We start from the raw sequence: 20417 nt of genomic DNA on the forward strand, positions 1-20417 counted from the left end.
CCACATCATTTTATTCCTCTGTGGGAAAAAAACCCAACTGTGCATATTGTGGCAAACCAGGGGAAAGCTGAGCAGACAGAGCGCAGGGGGCGGATCCCCAAGCTCAGGTTGGGGGCGTGTTCTTCACAGTGCAGGTGCTGCAGCCAATCGGCACATGGCAGTGGTCACACCTGCAGCGCATCAGACTGAACAGGAGACGACAAGGATCTCCGGAACCTCAGGAGAGGAGCCGCATCGGACAGGAGGTAACCGAGCCCACTCACCTCTCTCCTCTGCCCACACAGGACCAAGGAACCGGCTCACACCGGGCTTGAGACCGAAGGCCAACCACCCCGACCGGGAGGAATCATTTGTTGACGTTTGAAATAATAGACCCGTTTTTTCTTTTTATGGATTAGTTTATTGGAGATGCATTTAAGTCTTTTCATCACTACCAGAAGAGCGACCTCCATGCCCTCCTCCACGCCCTCCTCCACGTCCTCCTCCACGTCCTCCTCCACGTTCTCCTCCATGTTCTCCTCCACGTCCTCCTTCACATCCTCCTCCACGTCCTCCTCCATGTCCTCCTTGTCCTTGTCCTTCTTGTCCTTGTCCCATCTTTCCATGTAAAGAATCAGAACAACGGTCAGTGATTTGATGCATTTTCTTAAAAACATGGTGAGATAAATGGTTGTACAGTTTTAATCAAAAAATATTGTGATAATCTTTCCCTCCTTCCTGTAAAAGACAATGGCTACAAAGTTATTGAATCAGCCAGTGGGGCAAACCAGCATGAAGCACCAATAAGGATAGATATAAGGATAATAAGTAGATAAGGGATGTCTTACCCTGTCTGAGTCCTCCTGGCCTTGGCCTTCTTCGCCGTCAGGCCTCTTATCCTTCTATAGGAGAGGAAAACAACTTCATAAGCATACCTCTTTTCCTGCTGTATGTCGCAGGCTTCCAGTACTGTAAGGAATCCAACTCACCTTCTTGTCTGTGATGGAAAGACAAAACAACAAAGTCAAAAACTTAAAGTTAAAGAGAAATAACACATGAACAAATCTGGTTTTAATAAACGTTAAAGAAACGTAACAATGAATCAAAGAAACTTACCACTCATGTTGTCTCGTTGACCGCTGCAGTAGAACGTCTTTACCTGGGGGGGGGGGACAAAATGGTTAGTGTCGAATGTGTGTTCAGTCTGCATTTATAAAGCTTCTCGTGGAGAAAGTGGGTGTGTCTCATGTTCTGAAATGTGACTGTTTGTTTGATAGTTGTACGACAGGTAAGATTTGTGTTTGGAATTGACACCTTCAAAAACACGGTGAGGGCTGCAAACTGGCCCGCCTTTTTATTCTGACTCATTAAACCTTTTTCCTTCAATTAAAGTATACCGCTTGCTAAAAAGTATTTAAAACGAAAAATGCCACCTATTCCATTAAATATCAAATGATTCAATTGAACATATCTAGAATGTGTCCACAGTCTGCATATTTTTAAGTGTCAAGTTAGAGCAAATTAATCCTTTCAGTAACAAACGCATCAAGTTTAATGTGGATCATGTGCATACAGATGCTAAACTTACTGGCTTTTGGCAACATAATAAAAAAAAAAAGTCATAAACAACAAAGAGATCATTGTTAACTATTATCCCTCGTGCAAACAGGTTCTGAAGGGAGCAGCAGTGGCAGCATGACCCGATAAAATAAATCCTCATTTAGAAGTCATGCACTAAGTGTCGATATCATTAACTTAAGTAGTAAAATACACTATCACACTATGAAAACACAAGTCATGCAGTTGTACTTGGTGTACCTTGCCACTGTCTGAATGTCATTGATTATTATTATTACTGATGTATTTGACAATGTAATTGCTATAGATAATTGATTTAAACTAAAAATGTAGTACAAAATACAATATTTGCCTCTAAAATGTGGTTAACAGCAAATAATGAGAACTCTAAAATATGAGTATCTCAAATGTAGTACTTGAGGTAGTAGAAAACTTCCCCATTTAATTATGCAACAGTAGATTGGAAATTTAATTTGAGGTCTCTCGAGGACAGGCAAACAGGTGTGTCTCCTGTGGTGAGTTTTGCAGGCGACACCCAAAACATGACCTGATGTGTTTTTTGTTTTCTGAACTGCAGACACATCTTAACATCTCTGTGGTCTCATATTTTGATGTAGCTCTCATGTCAACGCACAAAGTTGAATGTTTGAAGTGCAAACCATCTCTGAAACAAACACTGTAAAAATCATATTAGTTTGGGTGACAGTGTTAAGCACTGTTATCGAAAAGTTTAAGTGAAGAAGAAATGGGAAAAACTGCAAAACGATTGTCTGATTATATTAAAAAAAAACAGTGGTGCTAGTTCACAACGCAAATGCTGTTAACGATAGAAACACACACTTTTTTGGATAATATTTTGAGCTCCGTCAAAAAAGAGTGAGACAAGGAGAAAAGGTGATGTCGCAATAAAACATCTTTGATGTGACGTTTCGAGTATTGGCCATTCAGTGTTAAGATGTCTACAGCGTAACCCTCACCCCCCAATGAAGACGCTGTCAGACATCTGCAACGTTGCAGTTGTAATGTAACAAACGATACGATTTTGCACATTTTTAGTATCGCTACTTCATTAAAATAGCGCGCGATCAGAGCGCACGCACTGGTCCGCTCCTTGTCATGCTGTCAGCACGTAAGGGGGCGGGGCTGCGAGTGATCGCTGGAGAGACGCATCAAATGCCGGAGCTTTTGCCAACCGTCCTCGGCTTTATGGAAACAAAGATGCCAGAAGTGAAAGGTGTAAGTACTTTGTCTACATTGCAGAAAGTGAAGGAAAGGCCACTGACACACAGACAGTGATGGAAAGCCCACTGACACACAGACAGTGAAGGAAAGGCCACTGACACACAGACAGTGATGGAAAGCCCACTGACACACAGACAGTGAAGGAAAGCCCACTGACACACAGACAGTGATGGAAAGCCCACTGACACACAGACAGTGAAGGAAAGCCCACTGACACACAGACAGTGATGGAAAGCCCACTGACACACAGACAGTGAAGGAAAGCCCACTGACACACAGACAGTGAAGGACAGCCCACTGACACACAGACAGTGATGGAAAGCCCACTGACACACAGACAGTGAAGGAAAGCCCACTGACACACAGACAGTGATGGAAAGCCCACTGACACACAGACAGTGATGGAAAGCCCACTGACACACAGACAGTGATGGAAAGCCCACTGACACAGAGTCTGCTAAACATGTTTCAAAGCCACTCAGACCAAGGGACAAAGCTGTGGAAAAGTACTCGTCGTAAACAGACTAGAGCAAGAGTTTGAGAACAGGTTTTGTGACTTTGATCAACTTGAGCCACGTGTGTCATTCGTTTCAAATCCTTTCTTCAAGTGGACATGACGTGCATTGCTAAGTGCGGTTCAATGCTGACGGAGGTGGAAATCATAACGTTGCAAAATGACCTCTACCTCAAAATCCATCAGTCTGCACCAAACTGTTGGTGCCTTGTGGACACATAAAAGTACAAAGGTGTATGCACAGCAGCTATGAAAGTTGCGTTGTGAATCAGCCTTTTCCAACATGAACTTCATGGAGAACAAACACAGAACACGCTTCACTGATGCACATCTACAAGACTCACTCACTGTCAAATTATATTCCAGATTACAGTACATTGGTGAACAGTATGCAATGCCAGGCTTGTAAATATATTTACAAAAATACATATGCGATACCTCTGACTTTCAAATGTTGAAGCAGATTAACATAAATAAACGTTGCATGTTTAAATATATCTGTTTTCTACCATCTATTGTGAGTAATAATTAACATTATTATGTGATCACACTTCACATATATTATTATTATTATTATTATTATTATTAAAAGGTGATCTGTGCAAATTTGTTATTCGGGAAGTTTATTTTAAACAAGTAGCCCTTCGTATTTTGTACCCTTGAAGTAGCTCTCAGTTTCAAAAAGGTTAGTGACCCCTGAGGCTCCAGCTGGAAGTGGACGTTGGCGCCATCTAGCGGACATGGTGTGTGAAACAGCTTCAGCGTTAATGACGGTACTGCAAAATCCAGCTAATGTGGAGGTCAGTGCAGCTTTACTTTAATCTCTCACGTTATCTAACGTTATCTACCTATCTAAAGAAGCATAATTTTAAAGCTAATATCAAAGTTGTCTTTTAGCTGAGTCTTCCCTGCAGTATTTTCTCACAGCTGCAAAACTGTAACTGCAATCATTAACATCTATAATGTGTTATCCCCAAAATAAACTGAAACTTCTTGTGGAAATATACGAACATGGAAACAGTGAATCTGGCATTATGTTAAAACCAAGTATAAGCAACAAATTCTACATAACTGTATCGTACATTAACCTGGCAATGAAAAATATAGAATAAGGAAGGTTAATACATTTGTGTGAAGGATATCATATTTTTTCGAAATGCAGCATGTTGGTTGTTTGGTCCACAACTTTGGTCCAGACTGAAATAACGTAATCTGTTTCTTAAACATAAAATGTCCCTTTTTTTCTCCATTACCATTACATTACATTTAGCTGACGCTTTTATCCAAAGCGACTTACAACCATGTTACATTCATACACTGTAGACAAAGCTACAGGGAACAACTCAGGGTTAAGTGTCTTGCTCAAGGACACATCGACTAGGGCGGGGATTGAACCCCCTGATTGAAAGACGGACCTGCTAACCACTGACCCACAGTCGCCCATTACTTTGATTTATTCCCAAATACCATCACACATAATGACATTCATATAAATTTCAACTGTACTTTACTCAGTGCTAATAAGCAAATGTTCACATGCTAAACTAAGATGGAGAACCGCTTTCAACTGTATTTGCATAAATCCTCTGTAACTCGAGCACTAATAATGCAATAATGTCCAGGTATCAACATGTTAAAATCAAAAGCAAACTTTCTTACATTCATTTTAAAATAGCTCAGATACTTGAAGGCTAACATATGCGAAGAGCTTGTGCTCATTAGCAGGACTGATCCATGTAGAATAAGATGTGGACTGAAATGTCGCTCAGACTGGTGACTTGGTCTCCTGAGTGCAGAGCTCTGACTCGACTGCTTCTCCCCTCGAGCTGCCTTTTGGCATTTGTCTGCCAGGCTCCCGGTTTGCTGCATGTCATTAACTCTCAGACTTGGCTTTGGCAAAGGCAGCATGCCATGCATGAAGAATTGTGGGAAATTCGGCAGACCCCCCCCCCGGGGGCCCCACAGTCTTTAGGAAGCTTTTTAGTACCCTAAACATGTAGTCTGGAGCTTGTAGGAGACGCAGCTGTTAAAACCACAGTGGGAATAAACAACACACGCATCTCATTTATCATGCTGAGATTTATGTTCCACGGTTTGATGTGAATAATCAGAGTGGAAAGAAGCGTTTCAAAAATCTGTTTTATCTACATTTGTTAGATTAATTATTGTGTGGTCGCGACACACACACACACACACACACACACACACACACACACACACACACACACTCACACTTATGGATATTCTAAAACTATTGTTCTTTTGCCACTAGCATTTTAATATGTAAACAAAAGAAAGAAAGAATGTAATAGTAGCATAATCATAACATGAAACATATAAATATGCACAGTTTTTATATTGTGTCAATCAAGCAATAGTGCTAATTTACTTTTAAATAGTTGGGAGGGGGACGGGATATAACTAGCATGCTTTGATCAGAGTATAAGTGAGGAGGGGAAAGAGCAAGTGCTTTATAGAGGGCGAGAGGGAGTGAGAGAGCATATGTGCAGGAGGGTGGGAGGGTTGGAGAGAGAGAGAGATACGGGGGGAGAGGACAAGCGGATGGGTGCTGTGAAATCTGTTAACAGGGGAGCTCTGTGTATTTGTTGGACGTCTTGGCTGCTTGCCCAACTTGGCTCATTGTAATCGAGGCATGATCGTCGACTCCAGGCAGCTCTCTCTGCCGCCTCGGCTGCCTCGCGTCTGGACCCAGCCCAGCTCTCACCGCTGACATGGAAAGACCAGTGAGTGCCTACTCTCTCCTTCCCCTCTCCCTTCTCATCCCACACTCTCCAGCTCTCTCTCTCTCTCTCACTCTCTCTCTCTCACTGGTGTTAGGTTCCCACCTCTTCCTCCCGTGCTCTGTCGCAGATTTAGCTGTGGCTACATGCAGTGTTTCAGTTATGCTCTTTCGCTCCTCTGTTGGAGCTCCTGTAGGTGGCAGGAACGCCTGGCAGGGAGGAAGCCTTGGCAGCTTTCTCTCCCCCTCCTTTTTTTGCCTGCCTGTCCAGGCATGGGTGCCGTCCGCTGGCAGACCCACACCGTCTCTGTGTGGTTGTGTATTTATGCTGCACAATCATAGAACTCGCCGGCTGAACCCAGAGGGGTACCGTCCCCACAACACAGTCTTCCCACTTTGTGGGGTTAGGGTTTACTTCAGTCTCCGCCATTGGCCTCGCAGAGATTCCTATTGGGCAGAGTCTCTCCCTTGCGCCTATTCTTGGTGGTATGTCCTCACGGGCTGTTGTGTTTGGATACCCTGACAACTAGAAGCTGTGAGGTAACCACTTTCCAGCCGCTTCTCTGAGTGAGTCACAACTTTTGCTCATGCTTCCTGTGTCTTTGCAGGTTTGTCACACTGCATTCGAGATGTGTAGTTTTTGTTATTTTGCTATTAGTCTGTGCTGACACCTTACATGCAGTAAGCGGTTAACATCATCTCAGTGGCAGCTTTTCTTTGCAGTGGCATTGATCAAAAAAGTTTTTTGCAGTCCCAAATGTGATTGCCTTCGATCTCTTGTACACTTTGGTCTCTTGTGCGCTCGCCGTGAGTCATCGTTCTGTGCTAATGTCACATACTGTAGAAGCAGCCTTGACTCTCTTGTCGAATGACTGACTTTGACACATCTACTTCCTGTCTCTGTCAAGAAGGTCCGACCCCTCAGAATGATGTCTACAGACTGGGGAGAATAGGGCCGCTTCAAAAGGAATAATGCTTTTTCACAGTTTCAACAAGCAGCAGTGGCAACTTTTCTATTGTGACTTTCTCTTTAGCTCTGATTAACAACAGTGAGCCGGCGTTCAAGTCGAGAGTTCCTTTTTTTGTTGTGTTACAATGATTGTCGTTCATTGAGTATTCACAGAGCGCTGTGACAATATGAAAATGAATGCTGGTTTGCAATATACAAACACTGATCCCATCTTTTCAAAAATGTTAACACATGTTTATCTATCAGAGCCTATCATCTGTTAAAACTTACATGTTGGTGCCATCTTAAAGCTTAAATTACAAGCTGAGCACAAGTGACCCATTTGTTTGCAAACATATTTGTATTGTTGTTGTTGTTCATCTCATTGTCTGGGGCATGTACCCATGAAACAATAAGTTGCATTGTATATGAGGTAAGAGCTGCCTTGTCCACAGTCTTAATGCTTCATATACCCTGGTGCACCAATTTTAAAGGAACAGTTCAACATTTTGGAATATGTGCTTTCTAGCTAAGAATAAGTTGGGAAGGTCGACACCACTCTCATGAGTGTACATTAAATGTGAAGCCACAGCCAGCAGCTGGCACAAAGTCAGGAAAGTGAATGAGTGTATTCCCAAAATGTGGTCCTTTCCCTTTAAAACTTTAAAACCTCTCGTGATCTCGGTCTTTAAAGAGGGTGGTATACTCTCCTGAACCTTATACAGAGAGGAGTTCCATAGTCACCATTCCTCTGAGTTATGTGCCCCTGAAGTTTGCTCCACAGTCAGGTGAAGGAACCACACTTTCCCCAGTGACACATCCAGAGAGACTACACAGATTGGAGAGGGAGCATGACCTTTGCTGCAGGATGAAATGAGATCTCTGTGTTGGCCGTGGCCGATGTCTCCACATTATCATTCTGTGATAATATCCTAATCTTGCGTCTTAGAAATATTTGTAGACATTTCTTCAACTCAGCAGCTCGCTGTGCGCCATTGGTCCGGGATGTTAAAGAGGGCTTTTCATGAAAGCAAGTGTTAACACACACCTAGTGGATGTTCCATGAGAGCACATGGAGATTTTTCATTATGCGGCCTCTTGTCGGGTGAGCAGTCATGCCCTGCCGACCACATTAGGATGTTTAGGATGCTCAGCATATGCATTCTCTCTGTGTAACCGAGCTTCGTAATGAATGCTCCATCTGTGGTGGGTGTGAGAGTGTGTTATCGCAGAGCACGCAGTGGTGCATTAAAAACCCTCAAATACCAAAAGCTGGTATGCAATTGCTGGTCAGAGTTGTAATCATTGTTTCATTATGATTTAATCAGATAGTTAACTATTTAAATGACATTTATACCAGTTTATTATATTTCTTGGCTATTGTTATTGAATGAAAAAAGGTTTTTGTTTTGATACCTGTACACTAGTATCAACAAAATTCATACGGTGCCCAAAAGCTAAAAATACAAAAAAGTTCAGTTAGTGCAGATGCACTAAAGACATATTTTGCACACAAGGCCTAATTTTTAAATGTGAGGTTACTGGTCTGATGTGTCTTATCCCAGACCCCCAGTGACATGCTGCCCAAGAAGGATCATGAAAGGGACCTGGAGCTAGACAAGAAGATCGAGGCTCTCCGCAGGAAGAATGAAGCGCTCATGAAGAGGCACAAGGTATGGACAAGTGCTTGCAAGGAGAGAGACCAAAGGGTCATTGGTCATCATCAGTTGTAGAAATACATGTCTGGGGCATGTGTATTTTCTGCAGCTCTTTCAGGCTTCCTGATTAATCTGTGGTTGTATTTAGGAGGTGGAGGAGGACAGGAAGAGGGCAGAAGAGGAAGGAATGGCGCTACTGAACCGCAAGGGCAAAGCTGAGGATCTTACCATCACAATCAGCAAGTCCACCAGTGTGAGTTTCTTAATATGAGGAGACGGACTTAGGAACTGAAATAATTATTGACAAGCTAATGCATCAAAGCACTGCTGCTATTGCTGACAGCTAATTTCCGTCACAGAGAAGTAGAGGATCCCTCTACTTCTTTCTGAGAATAAGAAGCCACCGAATATTTTAGAATATGTTTGTGTCTTCGGTTTGGATCAGGATAGTCGTATGGTGGTCACGAAGCCATTCAGCGGTGGTTCACCGGCTGGGAAAGGACAGCAGGAGGCCGGGCCCGACAATGGGGAGGAAGCCCCTCCGCAGAGTGCAGGCCGAGGCCACAGGAAGCAGCTAATGGTCACCATGGCTGGCAAAAAGGTAAATGCACTGCAGTGCCAATTTCCATTTAAAGCGACAAAAAACCCTGAGGTTTAACTGTAATAAATGAAGGAATTCAAATTAATAAATACACCGAGCTGAACGCTGGTATTGATAACTTGCAAAGAAAGCAATTAAATTAAATTAAATTATATTTATTTTGTATAGCCCAGAATCACAAATGACAGATTTGCCTCTGAGGGCTTTACAATCTGTATACGACATCACGTGTCCCGGGACCTCACATTGGATCAGCAAAAACTCCCAAAAAACAGAAACAAACGTTCATAGGGAAAAAGGTAAGAAACCTTCAGGAGAGCAACAGAGGAGGATCCCTCTCTCCGGATGGACAGAAGCAATAGATGTCATATGTACAGATGAACAGAGTTACAACACATTCAATGAATATGACAGAAATGTATGAATGAGTAGTGGGCATGGACCACGATCCAGATAACCACGATCCATGTAAACAGAAGGAGGTAGAGAGGAGGGGCATCAGCAGGGCCATGGTAGGAGGCAGGAGACATGGCAGGAGGCCAGGCCCAGGCCAAGGGGCAAGGGGTCTCTTCTGGTTTGATCGGTAGATATAATTGAGTATCATCTGCATAACAATGAAAGTTTATGGAGTGTTTCCTGATAATATTGCCTAAAGGAAGCACAGGAAGTGAATACATTTGGTCCAAGCAGAGAACCTTGTGGAACTCCGTGATTAACGTTGGTGGTCATCGAGGCTTCATCGTTTACAAATACAAATAAATAGGATTTAAACTTAGTGTGGTACCTTTAATGCCAATCGACTGATCTAATCTCTCTAATAGGATGTCATGGCCAATGGTGTCGAACGCAGCACTAAGGTCTAACAAGACAAGTACAGAGATCAGTCCTTTATCTGATGCAATTAGAAGGTCATTAGTGATTTTCACCAGTGCTGTCTCTGTGCTGTGGTGTTTTCTAAATCCTGACTGAAACTCCTCAAATGAACTATTATTATGTAGAAAGTCACAAAACTGATCTGCAACTACTTTCTCAAGGATCTTAGAGAGGAAGGGTAGATTAGAGATCTGTATGTAGTTAGCCAACACCTCTGGATTAAGAGTGGGCTTCTTCAGGAGAGGTTTAATTACAGCTACTTTGAAGGAATGTGGTACATGGCCTGTTAACAAAGACACATTAATAATATCTAGTAGAGAGGTGCTAATTAAAGGTAAAACTTCTTTAAGCAGCCTCTTCGGAATGGGGTCCAAGAGACAGGTAGACGGCTTAGAAGTAGAAACCGTTGAAGACAATTGGTCAAGGTTGATGGGAGAAAAGCCATCTAAATATATATCAGGGTTTACAGCTGCCTCTAAGGCTACTTTATTTGAGGATAGATTGGTACTGGTTAAGGGCAGGAGATTATTAATCTTGTCTCTAATAGTTAGAATCTTTTCATTAAAGAAGTTCATGAAGTCATTACTACTGAGGTCTAGAGGAATACACGGCTCCACAGAGCTGTGACTCTCTGTCAGCCTGGCTACAGTGCTAAAGAGAAACCTGGGGTTGTTCTTATTTTTCTCTCTTACTGATGAGTAATGGGCTGCTCTGGCATTACGGAGGGCCTTCTTTTATCTATTAAGACTATCTCGCCAAACTAAGCATTATTCTTCCAAATTGGTGAAACGCCATATGCTTTCAAGCTTTCGTGATGTTTGCTTTAGTTTGTGGGTACCAGGGAGCAAACCTCCTTTGTGTTATTGTCTTCTTTTTTTTTAGAGTGGCTATCGAGTCTAGTGTCATTCTCGGTCAGCCTGTAGCACAATTGACAAGATGATCAATCTGGGACGGACTAAAGTTAGGGCAGGAGTCCTCTGTTATATTGAGACGTGGTATTGAATTAAAGGCAGCAGTAACGGCACTGTCAGTTAGACATCTAACGGCGTACACTTCGGTAGTATAAACTCAAAATGTATGAGGTAATAGTCTGATAAAAGAAGGTTCTGTGGAAAGACTATTAAATGTTCTATGTTAATACATGAAATAGATGCGGTACTAAGGCTATCATTATCAACATCCACATGAATATTAAAATCTCCTACAATAATAACCTTATCAGTTTTATTATCTTTGTGCACGTTTTGGTCATGATGAGGTTTGGCTCTGTTGCTACAGTTATAATACCCTAATACGAGTAACTGTCTCTCCAGGGTAAGAGGGTGGTGAGTGAGAGGCCAGAGAGGAGGCCAGGCTCTACGGACATCAAGAGCCCTAAGGATGACGGACAGGCGAGTCGTGTGGAGTCTGCTGGGAGGGGGAATCCACCACCTCACATGACCAAGAGAGACACAGCAGAACAGGTCTGAATAACACACTGTGAGCACTCCAGTGCTCACTCATTTAAAACCCGGCATGCACTCTGCTGTCTGTTTCCACTCCCTTTTCCCCCTTTGTTCGTTCTCGTGCTGCACCGACTTTGTTTTACATAGATGTCAGACATGTGGGCTGGCCACACCCCTGCAGTGACGGAGCACAATGGTCTGTGGACAGGAGGTGGACCGGGGCTGTGACTGACTGGTGTGGGATTAACGGAGGGGGGGGGGCTACTAATAGAGCTGTTGGTAGATGTGCTGTCGAACCAAACCTTCAAAGGGCCTGGCTACATCTACCTTTTATTCTTTTAGGTCAATCCAAGCCATGCAAGATAGATTGATGCTTTCATAGCTCATGTCCTTACAAAGGGCCTTGTTATTGGTAGTATGACATCAGAGATAGCATGTTTAACATCAATAGCTTTACTATATACTGTCGGTCTCAGATCCCATGTTTCCTGCAGATAGGCAGAGACTCACATAAAGTACCCCCGGCTAGGCTGTGAAATTCTACACTGTCATTGAACTGGTACCCCAGATATGCAACTGAACAGCTGCTCTGCCTCAGTCTGACACACACACACACACACAAACAAACACACACAGACTGGTCGTGGGAGGGGTCTCCGGACACAAAGCTAGTGGAGGCTCTTGCTAAATGTGTATGTATACATCTGCCTCTGATTGGCTGATACGCTGAGTGCTACTAACGGTCCCGTCTGAGTTAATGTGCAGTAAATCTATGGTCTGAACACCTTTCTCTTTGCCTTTCTTTCTGGCCTGTTTGGTCTGTCTTCCTTTATTCATTATGTGGACTCCAGTAGACCAGTCATCTGTGAACCCAGAGAACTGGTCTCCACGTGATCCTTGTTTACATAATATAGCATTTACATAATGAGAGCTTTGCAAGGGTGTTGATGGGAGGAGAAAATGTCATGCAATGTTTGTTTGGAAAAGATCCATGATAAGCTGCACATATATATGGTTTTGCCCGGCCTCTGAAATATCTTCTAATGAGCGTGTGTGTGTGGAAATATATAATGACTGTGATAGGGGTGTGGTTATTTGGCAGTGTCCCAAACAGATTGTAATCCCTGGAAGTACCTCAAGACAAAACTGTTAGTTCACACTCATGAAATGTAGAGAGAGGGGGGGGGGGGGGGGGGGGGGGGGGGGGGGGGGGCGGGCGAGAGAAAGGGAGAAACTCCTGGCAGCCCACCGTCTGTTTCCAGCCTCCATTCTCCTCTCTGGAACCTTAAGTGGTCTGCGCTCCTCTGGCACAATTGTTTCCCCATTCCCACCATCCTGAAAGGACCGATTTAATCTAATTAACATTCGACTGCCTTCTCACTCTGAAAAGGCTCATTATGCTGCCAAAGAGATGGGTCTGGTGAGGTGCCAGGAAAGGGTCAGAGAGTGAGAGGAAGAAGGAGTGAGAAGAGAAAGAAAAAAAGAAAATAAGGTAGTCAGGGGTCTTTTGTTTTTGTGTATAAGTCAGGCTGCATTAGGCTGTTTGTAGGAGAGTGCATTGTCTGCAGGTACACTAGACCACTCTGTCTAGCATGTATTGTTGTTCCCCCTTCACCACTGTTCAGGTGTTACTGTTAATGGCAACATGTCTCATCCACTGTGATCCCCGGAGGACTTCTTTGCAGAAGTACACTCAAACCGAAATCCATACAATTCTTTTACAAAAAGATGAGTTTCTTTTTCCAAACCGCTAAAATTCAACCACCTGCACTCTAGTGCAATGAGTGACCTCATTGCAGTTGCCAAATTAATCTGTAGCACCATGAGTCCACTTGGTGGCAGTGTAGGCCCCTACATCCTCAGTCTGTGCTCTCGATTCATTTGTTTTCGCATTTTATATCGGAAGTAATGTTCCTCCTTACAACCATGTTTAATTGGCTGTCAACTAGTTGCTGTGTCACCTTTATTGTTGTTATGTTGATCTCCTTTTTATTTATCTTCTCTCCTCCGTGTCAGGATGGGGTTAAACAAGGGCAGCAGCACACTGAGGACAATCACGGGCTTTCAGAGCAATGCCAGGTACCACAATGCCTCAGTTGACATAAACACACACAACATATTAACATGCATATTGTCTCCCTCTCTAATACGTACCCATCTCAAAATGTTGTGTCTCACACAGAGGAGCGCACAGTGATTAAACAAATGTAGAATACATCTAGGTTTCCAAATGACCACTGAGCACACAAAACCCAGAGAGATGCAAATATACGCTTCCCATCACAAATGCTCACATGCAGACAGGCACAACACGCTCACATGTTAACGTTGCTGGAGTAGCTCAGAGCTGTCACGCAGATCGTGCCTGCAACAAGCAGGTTAAATAGGGAGGGTGGGCTTCAAAGGGCCGCCGAATGCGCCACACGATAAGTGATGCTGTTCATCCCTCTCTGCCTCTTTGTACCTTGCTGGCTTTGTAGCCCAAGCTCGAGGGAATATGCAGAGTTGTTTTAGGTGTTGTGTCAGGGGTAAAGGTCGGACAGCCGTTGCATTTGTTAGCTTCTTTGTTTCACAAATGTATAGGAAACCTCTTCTAGCATTTTCAGGCCTAAACTAGTGCAGCTTTGGAGGATGAGAGGAAACAATTGAGAATAAGTGCATGATCAGTCTTAGTCACCATGTACAAATCTATCTAAATGTGCGTGCACATGTCTGAGCCCAAGTCCCGCTGTCTCTCAGCACTGGCCAGACTCACTGTGCTTCCTACCTGTCTTGGCCCCTGACAACCTCCCTGTGAGGCCTCAGGGGGGGGGCGAGAAATTGAAAAGTGCTAATTAGCAGGGCGTCTGGAGTGTCAGCAGGAGACAGCCTGTTGGAACATGCTAGAAGTGGCCTCCCTTGTGGTCACTGATGTCCTCCTGGGGCCAGAGGACAGGGGGCGGGGGGGATGGAAAACAGAGGGATGAGCACAGATGCCATGTTCTCCAATAACTGTACACAAGAAGGCAACATGTTTACTTGGCTGTGATTGGGCCACACCTGAGGAGAAAACATCCCCCATCATGTGCTGTTTCTCTGTCTGTCATAAAATGCAGATTGTTTTCTCTTTTACTCACACAATTTGATTTTTTTCCTCCATCAGCAACATCACATCCCTCCTGCGTTATTAAAAAGCAGACACTCATAAGCACTTTCTCTCATAGGGACTGCTGGTCTTCCACGTGATTTCCATCGGAGCACAGCACTGTTTGTAGTCCTGGTGCGCTCCAGGGCTTTGTAAATAGAGCACATAGCCTCTGTCCCCTTTGATGTGTTAAAGAGCCTGCATCACATCTCTCCTTAGTATTAGCAAGCAATCCATTCTACTCTCATGGCAGTAATCAATAAACAGGTTAAGAGGGGAATGGAGGAAGGGGATTTAATTGCATTTACTTTACACCCTTTTTTTGGAATATTTTCTCAAAGAATTTGATTGTGTTGCCTTGCAGCCGTCACAGTAGACAAACAAGTAGCTCTTTGTAATCAAATGGGAGCTGACTGGAATGAACCGACACTCATCATCAGTATCTACAGTGATGCAGTGCTTGGCATTGACAGTAAAATAGAACGCATGAAAATAATATCATCCTTCCTTTTCTTTTGAACACGACTGATCTGTATATTATAGTTAGTTGTTGAGAGGTGAGAAGCTGTTTCATGACCAGCCATGCTTGATGTGAGGCTATTGTTGAGTTTTTACTGCTAGTGTGTGTGGAGTGATGCTTCAAATGTATTACATATTTCTAATGCAACTGCTTTGTGTCTGCTAAGGAGTCTGAAAGCCTGCGGGGCAGCACAGACCTTAACATCCCCACATCAAAAGAGGAGCAGGAGGAGTATGTGCGGTGGAAGAAAGAGCGCGAGCAGATCGACAAGGAGAGAGTGGCACGCCACAAAAATGCCAAGGGCCAGTGGAAACGGGCGTGGGACATGGACAAAAATGATAACATGTAAGACTTTTAGCACAGACTTCCCAAGGCACCTCTGCTGACGTCTTCGATTTCTCACAGCTGTCCCTCCGGGTGATATTTCATAGGCTCCTTCTATTTTTATAGTGGAGAATTCAATTCCAGGAACTGTTGACTGGACACAGATTAGAGTGTTATTTGTCCAATTACTGTAGGTGTTGAAAATCTAGTCTTCAATACCATTAGTTATACACTTACATGAAACATCTTCATTGTTTTACTTCATATTTTACATCATGTCATTTTATAATATTGGCATATCACTAATAATCCACCCTCAGTTTTAAGTATTGGTTCAACTTCTTATATATATATATATATATATATATATATATATATGCATTTCTTTGACGAGACTTGATGAGGAGTTTGATGTCACTCCTGCTAACTAGCTTAGCTTAGCATAAGGAAGGATCCATTAGATGAGGTGCTCACAAGACTAGACCTCATGAAGCCACAATACATTGTTAAATTATTATGTGAAATAATGACTTTAAAGGCAAATTGTATTATTGTATGAACAATACTGTAACAGTGTGTAAGCATGCCATTTGTATTCTCACACTGTGAAGACTCAGTTTGATCCCAGGTTGGTGAAAACACACAACTGACTGGAGGAATGAGATACTGCCCACTCATTGTAAGTGTTTGGTAGATTTCAAACAAACCAGGTCGTGGTACAAAGAGCTGCAGAGTGAATGAATGTGCTGTTTAAGGAAACAGGAGAGGAGCGGCTATTTTTAACTTGGGATAAGGGATGGAATACCTTGCCTTATTTGGCAAGGCTTAAACAAGGCCCACGAGTAAGAATGGAAGAGGAAGTGTGTTTTTGATTCAACAGTGTAGATGGCTTCTCTGGATGTGAAATGCAAGAGTGTGACTCATGGAGCAAAACCTCTCACTGATTATGCAAAATCTAAAATGTCCATAACAGATGTACAATAATGATACTTAATGTCAGAAGAGCCAGTTGATGGGGTGGAGATGGGCCGTTTTGCCCACTCAACAAAAAGCAATTAGGCTATGAGACATGAGCTTGCATTGGTTTGTGTTTCTGTCTTAACTGAACTCTGCTTTTAGGTTTTCAGACAAATCCCTCCCTGACAGAGACTTGGGGCCTTCCGGCAGAGGTGAGACATTCAAAAAGCTCAAACTGAGAAAATGAGGAAGCAGACCTTTTTACATCACATTATGATGATAACATGTTGTGTTGCATTATTCAAGTCCTTTTTCCTTATTATTGAATCAATATTTCTTTCATTTCAGGTGGACGAAATGCTAGAAGAGGAGCGTCTCGAGCAGGTGTGGTATCCCACAGTTCTGTATTTTTCATTTAATTGTTTAGTACCTTGAAATCATCATAGAGCGTATAAAAAAGCTGTTGTCAAGTGTAAATTAAAATTCATTCTGAGAGCATCTTGCAGCTATAATTTTTTTTAATGTTGAAACCGGATATTGGTATGGAAAATAATCAACAGGGAATTAACAGTTCATTAAACAGGGTTAAGTTGTAGGATATCAGCTTATATGAAAAGGGCAGATAATATTGGGGGAAGTTCTTGAAAATCGTTGTTGGTGTTTCCTAATATATAAAGAAATGTAAGCACACACAGAGAGGAAACAGTAAAATATGTACTTTTTTATGTAAAATGTCATTTAATTGTGACTTAAACGTTCAGTATTTTTCTGTCCTAGGTCATGAGAAACGAGGCAAAGACAAGGGAGCTAAAGACGTGCTAGTGATGAGCAGTAAAGCAAAAGGCATAGATCGTCTGACTGGGAGAGCCAGGAGGTCAGTAGCAGCTAAACATCATCTACATTAGTGCCACGCACACAACAACCTGATGTTAAAGCTGATTCAACCGGGGGCATGATCTCATGCTATGACGAGTGAAATACGATTGTGGGAAGGCTGTAGTTGTTTTCCAGCGCTGTGCCCTGATGTACAAATTCCCCTGGACGTCATGAGGCTTGATTTAGAAGGCTTCATTTGTGTCTCACTGCATGACATTTTGTCCTGCATTGTGAAACAAGCTTCAGTGCTGGGTGGTGAGGAGGCTTTCAGTGTGTGTTGTTACACAAGCATTGCATAATCTCTAAAAGCCCGAGGCAACAGACCCAGGAGCGAGGCATTATAGCCTTTTAGTGTGAAAGTGTGATGTGCCAGATGATTTCCTCTCCATGTGTCTCAGTCATGGAGTTAGGAAAGGGTCAGGGGACAGTGCAAAAGAGCATGCAGGTGTGTCCTGATTCTCCTTATCAGGGTGAGCTGATTTCACAGCTGGCAATACATTGTAGTGTAGTGAGCTGCAGCTCAAAGGCCACTGAGGCAGCTGAGACCAAAGCTAAATAGAGCTAACGTAAATACAGCCTTCTATCTCCACTTTTCTCATTCTTTACTTTCTCCTACAAGACTATGCAATGCACTTTCATGCCAAGAGTTAGATGAGAAGATTGATACGGTTCTCGTTGTACAGTATATGAATCTACAACCAGGAGACGCTTAGCTTAGCACTAGAAATAGGGGCAAACAGATGGCTCTGTCCGTAGATAACAAAATGCCCCTTCCAGCACCTGTATATCTCACTAATTAAATATTATCTCTTTTTTAAATCAGTTTTTGTTACCTCAGGACAGAGCCAATCTATCGGTTGTCCCATTTCCTGTTTTAATGAAAAGCTAAGCTAATTGGCTGCTGGCAGTAGCTTCATATTTTTACGGAAAGAAAGTTATCAATCTTCTCATCTAACTCTCGGCAAGAAAGCAAATAAGCGGATTTCCCATGCTGTCAAACTGTATTTTGCTGTTCTATGAGGTTTACTGTACATTGCATAGGGTAATGAAAATAATAACAGATTTACAACAAAATCTTTCTAAATTGTTAGAATAGCTTTTCATAAAAGTAACTTTATGTATTTTTTTAGATGGCAGGCAAATGAAGACGGAGAGAACCTACAGGTGAGATATCAAACCTGTTTGAGTGTAAAACTGTCTTGCTTAATAAATGTTACGACAAAAAAGATTTGTTGTTCTAATCTCATCCTCTAGTCTGCTGACACGACATTAGAAGAGTTTTTGGAGGAACTCGACGCCGTCACACATGCTGAGGTAGATGATCAGAAAGATGAGGACCCGAAATTGAAGCTGTCGCTCAACCCAATTTCACTGAGTACATCTGAAGAAGTGAGTGCATCCACAACCCCCACTCAGGGGAAGGCAGAGGCCTCGTCCCCACGGGGTTCAGAGAAGAAAGTACGTTTCTCAGAAGCGCTGGTCCGGGGGGATCACACAAAGCAAACCACAGGCACTCAGGACTCGGCCTGCTCAGAATCACGAAGTGTGAGGTCCTTAAAAGCTTCCTCTCCTAAAAAGAACCAACACAACGTGCAGGGGCCACAGCAGCCTCTGGCAAGTGCCAAGCAGGATGATGTTCGTCCTCAGGATCAGGGAGGTGGTCCGTCTGCTCCTCCTGTTGCCCAGCAGCAGGCTTCTGAAACTGAATGTACTAAAAAAGACAGCACCCTCCCCATCGCTCCCAGCTCCCCCTCTGCTGAAAAAGCCTGTGCCTCGCGACAGCAGAGCCCTGTCCAGCTCGTAGAGTTTGCCAAGTGCAACATCAGCAACATAAACACAGGTATGCAATAACTTCAATGGACCTGACATTTCTACTATGTGGATGATTTATAAGTAATCTAGTGTTGGTTTTCTTTCAAAGAGGAACTAATAGACTCCGGCCTGTCTGTCCTGAGCCTGGAGTTGGGAGAAACACACCCAACACACACCAGCAGCGACAAGGTCAGCATGTGAGACAGGAAGAAGGATGGGAGGATTAATAGATGTGTAAATGGTGTGATGGAGGGAAGCGCAAATGGATGATGAGTTGAATGGATGATGAGTTGAATGGATGAGTTGAATGGAGACAGAGAGAGAGAGAGAGAGAGAGAGAGAGAGAGTCTCTGCAGCTGTGTGATATCCAATCTTGTATTAAGTACATTTACTACCACTGAGGCCTGTTGTAGTGCACAATGAATAGTGAGAGAATGCCTCTATATCTCATCCACCACTGAAACAGCTTGATAATATATAACTGCCTACTGACATTTTTAACATAGAAAATAAATTTAAATGATTTGAATTATTGAAAATGAATAAGCTTTAACTTGTACTTTTGTGTATGTTTTTCTCTCTTTTCTTCAGGCAAGAGAGCATGGGAAGATTGTTTGATGTTTTCTGGATGTAAATACTGAAACCAAATCACAGCGACACAAAGCCTTTGCCTTTTTGTATTTGCATTTTGCTTCAGGTTGCTCATTTGAGTTAGCCTGTGTAAGGATTACACACAAAACCATGGTTTAATTTTGCTGTGGCTCCTCCCACCTGTGGAAGATTTAAAAATGGCCTAACATTTGATGAAGGAATGGTGAAAGTTTTTCCTGCTCAAATATGTGTACATCCAAGCACTTTATAAGTATACAAGTATGTGTACTGACACATTATTGAACATGTTAGTACGCTGCTTCAGTGCAGTATCATTGAATGTTTACATTTGTATGTATCGGAGATAAACTTCAGCCACAGTTAAATTATCTAGTGCCTGATTCTACCTTTTCAATAAGTGAAGACTGCATCATATGTTGATACACTAGTGACAGACCTACAGTGCAGTCTGTATTTGTACACATGAAAACTGTGTGATTACACATAGTTTATTTATTGCTTCCAGCATCAGTCAATGGCCTTTAATAATAATAATAATACATCGAATTTATATAGCGCTTTTCAAAACACACAAAGACGCTTTACATAAGGCATAGACATACAAAACTAAACT

General features: G+C 42.8%; 1 protein-coding gene and 1 long non-coding RNA gene across 4 annotated transcripts; one reads left to right on the top strand and one right to left on the bottom strand.

Moving 5' to 3' along the window:
* Positions 1-560: 560 nt before the first annotated feature.
* Positions 561-1182, bottom strand: LOC117751686. Its single transcript, XR_004611891.1, has 4 exons — positions 1096-1182; positions 969-976; positions 828-881; positions 561-597 (listed from the first exon to the last, which is right to left on the bottom strand). It is a non-coding gene; the product is annotated as an uncharacterized LOC117751686 (long non-coding RNA).
* A 4568-nt stretch (positions 1183-5750) lies between these two features.
* LOC117725468 (coiled-coil domain-containing protein 9B) lies at positions 5751-20417 on the top strand. Of its 3 annotated transcripts, XM_034525652.1 has the most exons (14): positions 5751-6057; positions 8568-8675; positions 8809-8913; positions 9106-9261; positions 11448-11597; positions 13596-13658; positions 15390-15568; positions 16667-16716; positions 16853-16888; positions 17282-17378; positions 18511-18544; positions 18635-19220; positions 19302-19381; positions 19784-20417. In XM_034525652.1, exons 1-14 carry the CDS (start codon positions 6046-6048, stop codon positions 19808-19810), a joined length of 1683 nt encoding a protein of 560 aa, XP_034381543.1. In that variant the 5' UTR covers positions 5751-6045; the 3' UTR covers positions 19811-20417. The 3 variants fall into 3 exon arrangements, with proteins under 3 accessions (XP_034381543.1, XP_034381544.1, XP_034381545.1); XM_034525653.1 differs by lacking the exon at positions 13596-13658 and having other exon boundaries at positions 5814-6057; positions 19784-20404; XM_034525654.1 differs by lacking the exons at positions 5751-6057; positions 8568-8675 and having other exon boundaries at positions 8815-8913; positions 9111-9261; positions 19784-20404.

The sequence above is a fragment of the Cyclopterus lumpus genome, chromosome 22 (genome assembly GCF_009769545.1).
Source record: "Cyclopterus lumpus isolate fCycLum1 chromosome 22, fCycLum1.pri, whole genome shotgun sequence".
NCBI classification, from domain to species: Eukaryota; Metazoa; Chordata; class Actinopteri; order Perciformes; family Cyclopteridae; genus Cyclopterus; species Cyclopterus lumpus.

What these genes read in the sequence shown, in the direction of transcription:
- LOC117725468 (XM_034525652.1), top strand. An exon ending in AGAGAGACACAGCAGAACAG is followed by an intron (nt 11,598 to 13,595) that starts GTCTGAATAACA and finishes CCTCCGTGTCAG; the next exon opens with GATGGGGTTAAACAAGGGCA. An exon ending in CTTGGGGCCTTCCGGCAGAG is followed by an intron (nt 16,717 to 16,852) that starts GTGAGACATTCA and finishes CTTTCATTTCAG; the next exon opens with GTGGACGAAATGCTAGAAGA.